A 4,950-nucleotide genomic window follows, 5' to 3' on the forward strand; every position below is an offset into this window, starting at 1 on the left:
ACCCACACAGCTGCCGCAACCACGCCACCGTCCATACGAGTTTTCAATCAACTCGATACGTATCCTAGCTGGGCAATTTTTTTCATTTTGACACTTAAGGTAGGTCCTGACGAAATGAGTAGGAGCACACCGAATGTTTTTGTTGGCTGTGCATATATGAACGTGGCGTTTCTAACACGAACACATTTGTTTTCAGCGCTAAAAAGAGCACATTTGTTTTCACCGCTCAATAAATCAACCAAAAAAAAAGGAAAGACACGGCAACGGTTCCCAATTCAGAAAAAGGAAAGCGCCGCCGCCGACCCGATCCGGATCCAGCCCCAACCCCACCACCTCACCTTCGCCAAGCCGTGTCCGCCCGCCGCCACCGCCTCCGCCTCGGCTATAAAGCTCCGCCCTTTGGCCGGCCCGCTCCTCCTCTCTTCGTCCAGGCCACGCCCTCCGCGTGGTGGTCTCCGTGCCGGCCTCCCATTCCAAATCCATCTGCCCTGCTCCCTCTCCGCCTGCGGGGCCGCGCCGCTCCCCGACGACGCGGGCGGGAGCCCGGGCCGGGGCTCGGCCAAGAAGCGGGGGACCGGCGGCGGGGGCACCAGCGTCGTGCGCCAGCTGCGCGCGCTCGTCGCCGCGCAGTGCATCGAGGTGGAGGGCAGGCTCCTCCGGGTGGTGGCCAGGAGGGCGGTGGTGCTCGTCGACGTGCACCTGCCCGTCGCCGCCTGGTCCGGGCGGCAGTTCCGGCGGTCGCGCTCCTCCGCCGCCGCCGCTCTGTTCAAGATCATCTTCCTCGGATCGACCCGCCCTTCCGAGGCAATGTGTAGAGCCTCTCCTCCTCGCGCGTCTGGTGAGGCGATTCGTCCTCGATTCATGCCTCGCCTCTGATTCCATCTTGCTCGTCCTCGCTCGATTCGTCCGTTTAGAGTAGAAGAATCGCTCTGGTTTGTTTCATTCAGTTCTTCTCGTCCTCGGTTCGTCTGTTTTCAAGAAGCGCGTCTGATTTGATTGATTTTGCTCGTCCTCGATTTGACCGTCTGGTTTGACTTGCTCGTCCGCGCCGTCGCCCGTTTAGAAGCGCTTCTGATATGATTTTGCTCATCCTCACCGTCGCCCTAATGTTCTCGCGTGTTCTTGGGGCCGTCTCCGTCCCCGCGACTCCGGGAGCAAGCGAGCGAGCGGTCTGTTGGTTTGGGTCACCCTCTTGTTTGCGAGTTAAGGGCACTTACAATGGTTGATAAGATAGTCTTATCTTAAGTCTTGCATGTAATTTAGAGATGACACAAAAATTATATACAATGGTCATCTCTTAGCCTTATCTTCAATAACTAGCTATACAATGGTCATCTCTTAACCTTATGTTGAAAGCGATCCACAGAGAGAAGAAATGGCTCCTCTCTCCTCCCTCTCTCTCCTCCCTTCCTCCCCTCTTTCTTGCCTCGGTAGGTCTGCCCCCCGCCCTTCCCCGGTGGCCGATGTCCGGTCGCCATCCTCTCCGTGTGCAGCTGCTCTCCCCCTCTCCCCCCTGGCTCTCCGCAAGTGGGTTTCTCCCCTCCCTCCTCTCCGCTGCCGGTGCTTGGTTCTTGTTTTTGGGCCCTGGGGTCGGATGTGGAGGATTCGCAGTCTCCTTCCCCCTCCCCCGTGATGCGGTGACCTGCTCGGGGGGGAGGGGGGGTGGGGGTGGCCTGCGCCGCCCCTCGCCTTCGTAAGTTCGCCCCCGGGGGTCGAGGCCGGCCGGTGGTGGTGTCTCCGTCGGTCACGGCTGGATCCGGATCTCGCGGCGTCGGCGTAAATCTGGTAAGTTTGCGGTCGCATCTCCTGCTCCTGGTATCTTGGGTTGTGCTCCTGATGGGGAGCTTGGAGGCTCCCCATCTCCATCTCCCTCTTCCTCTCCTTCTCCGTCTTCGGCTGCTGTGGCTTCGTCGCCGGTGGCGGCGTCGGCGGGGCCGGCGGTTGCCCCGTGTACCCTAGATCCAGATCTCAGTGCGGTGGCCTCCGGCCTGCGGGCCTGCCCTCCGTGTGGGCTTGATGGGCCTATCGGGGCGGTGTTGGCTAGTGGGCCTCCCCCCTCCTTTCTTCGGTGGTCGATTTTCCCCCGCTCGTTTCTTTTGGCCCAGTTGGGCCCAACACCCGGCTACCGGCTCCCCATCCTCCTTCGGCCCATTTGGCGAGTCGGGCCCAGGGGGCACGGCTCGCTCGGGCTATATATGGATCCCACGCGGTTCGGCGTCCCCCCTGCTAGGGTTTCCTGCTTCCGCCTCTGATTTGCGCCGCTATCGCCTTCCCATCCGTCGCGTCTTTAGATCCCCTCCACCTCCACCCCTCCTTCTTACTTTTGCTGCGGTGATCTCCATGGACAAATCTAGGGGCTCTTCCTGCGAGGCGCTTTCTGGTAGCAAGCGGCGCCGCGAGGACTCCCCCGCCTCCGCGGTGGATCTGGAGCTAGAGGCCTCGCTCCGCTCCAACCTGGAGTCGGAGCAGGCGGCGCGCGAGCAGGCGGCTCGTGGCCGCGACGCCTGGGCTTCGGGTCCGGAGCGGGTGCAGCGCTCGGAGAGGGATGGGGTGACTGGATCTGGTCCGCAGGGCTCTGGATCTGGTCCTTCTCCCTCTCCGGTGCTGGATCCGTGGGAGGCGGCGGTGGCCTCCGGCGGTGGGGTATCTTCGTCCTCGGCTTCCCTTCCTGCTCAGGGTGCGGGGCGGGGCTCGTCTGCCCCGTCTCGGCCCCTGCCTCCCCCGCCTCCTCGCGCGTTTGGGGCTGGATCTGGTTTTCGTCCGCCGCCTCGCTCCTTCGCGGGGCCGGCGCGTCGGCCACCTGGTCCGGCCTCGGGGGCGCCCCTCCCTCCGGGCATGGGGGATGGGATCCTTCCTCCTCCTCCGGCGCATCAGCAACCCCGCCCCTCCCCTTCCTCCCACAGCAACCCTTCGGCGCTCACCTGTTTTGCCTGCCACAGACCGGGGCACTTCCAGTCTCGCTGCACCAACCCCCCATTCTGCTTGATTTGCCGTTCTGATGGTCACCTCACGGTCAACTGCATGGATAGGCAGAAGCCTCCCGCGGTCTTCCAGTTTGGTATGGGCCTCCCTGGTTGCTCTTTCTTCGCCTTTGATGGTGACCTGCCTGTTCGGGAGGTGGCACCTGCGCTGTCCAATGCGGCGATTGTCTCTGTCAAGGACCAAAAGATCTCGCCCCAAACTCTTCTGGAAGGGCTCCGCATTTGGGATGTGGCTGGTTGGGACTGGCAAGTTGTGCAGCTATCGGACTTTGACTTCTCTGTGGTGTTCCCCTCCAAAGAATGTCTGCGTATGATCGCTTCCTGCACCAGTTTCACCTTGCCTCTTAACCAACTGGTGGTTTCTGTTAAAGCGGCTTCATACAATGGTACTGCAGTTGGCCCTCTCTCTCAAGTGTGGGTGTTGATCGATGATCTGCCGGCTGGTCTGCGCTCGTCTGCTTTTCTCATGTCCTTTGGGGTTATGATTGGGAAACCCATTGAGGTGGATGAGGAGTCTCTGAACAAGGTTGGTCCTGCTAGGATGAAGGTTTGGTGCGTTGACCCTGAACGGGTGCATGGTTTCATTGATGTTTACCCATCTCCCAATGGCATCAGACTGCGGGTGCGGGTGGAGGGGGCGGCAGCGGCTTTCCAAGCTCCACCCCCCCCCCTCCGTCTGTTAATCCTTCGGATAAGCATGATAAGCATGACAAGGAAGGGGATGGTTCCTTTGGTGGCCCTAATCAGAGCTTTGGGTCTAATCTCCGCTTCACTCAATCCGAATGGGATGGACTGGCAGACTCAGAACGGGAGTTGTTTCAATCTCAAGTGCCTGGTGGTGATGCCCCTCGTGATGACTCGGTGATCCCCCTGCTGCTCAGAATGCTCCTACTACTGCCGCTGATCTGCCAAAGGCTCCACCTTGCTCGGCCACTCCTATGTCTGGTGCTTGCTCCAATCTTCCTGCTCGCCCTCTCTCCCCCACCCGCTCGGGAATTGAAGATCTTCCTGTCTCTCCTGCTCGTGATATGATGGAATCCCAGCCCCCCTCGAAGAAGAAATCCTCAGTGCGCAAGTACTCGGCTAAGAGCCGGAACTCGTCGGGCTCGAAGCAATCAATGACGGGGATTTGTCGGCGTCTTGATCAAGATCTGGGCTCCATGTCCCGCTCGGGCCCCCATGTTGGCTCTCCTGCTGTGCGGTCGCCTGCCATCCGTTCCCCGGTGTCCACGGCCCGTAAAGGTAGACGGGTGGCGCACTCTGGTGGTTCTATCCTGGAACGGGCGGAGAAGCGGGTTGCGGCGAAGGACCTCCCTCCCCCAGGTACCTCCCCATCCTCATTTGCCGTTGTTTCTCCGGTTCGGGTGGTTTTATCTTCGATGTCTGATGATCATCTTTTAAACATTAATGTCGGATGTGGGTGTGGTGGTCGATTCTTCTGTTGGTTCTCCTAGTTCGCTTCTTGCCATTATTCGGGCTAATGAATTGGCTCAGGCAGCCATTGCGAAAGCCAAAGAGGCTGTTGCCTCGCGGGTCGCGGATGCTGGCTGTGCTGCGGGGGAGGCTTCGGGTGCTAGTAGTGGCCAGCCCCCTTCCTGTCCTGCCAAGAGGGGCGCTAATAAACGTTCTAAATCCTGCATGGCCCCCTGCAGGTCGAGTCTCCGTATCAAGAACCTGTCGTATAAATGAGGGCTTTATTCTGGAATATAAGGGGGTTCGGTGCTAGGGGGCGCCGTGACCAACTTAAAGATTTGGTTCGTTCTAACTCTATTGATTTTGTGGGGCTGGTTGAAACTTTTAAGGATTCCTTCTCCCCTAGTGAGCTCTCTGCTATCGTGGGTATGGATAGATTTCATTGGCAATTCTTACCTGCTTCGGGACACTCTGGCGGGATTTTGATTGGCTCTAATAAGGATATTTTTGATTTCGTTGCTTTTGATCATGGGTTTTTTTGGGCTAGTGTTGTTCT

General features: G+C 59.3%; 1 protein-coding gene across 1 annotated transcript in view; it reads left to right on the top strand.

Moving 5' to 3' along the window:
• The window catches only part of LOC119338495, an 11,801-nt gene that overhangs the window by 2,951 nt on the left and 3,900 nt on the right, over window positions 1–4,950 (top strand). Inside the window, exon 4 of the mRNA XM_037610822.1 lies at window positions 280–838. Within this exon, the coding sequence (XP_037466719.1) occupies window positions 280–838 (559 nt within the window). The remainder of the gene's footprint in view (window positions 1–279; window positions 839–4,950) is intronic.

Source organism: Triticum dicoccoides, chromosome 7B (genome assembly GCF_002162155.2).
Source record: "Triticum dicoccoides isolate Atlit2015 ecotype Zavitan chromosome 7B, WEW_v2.0, whole genome shotgun sequence".
NCBI lineage: Eukaryota > Viridiplantae > Streptophyta > Magnoliopsida > Poales > Poaceae > Triticum > Triticum dicoccoides.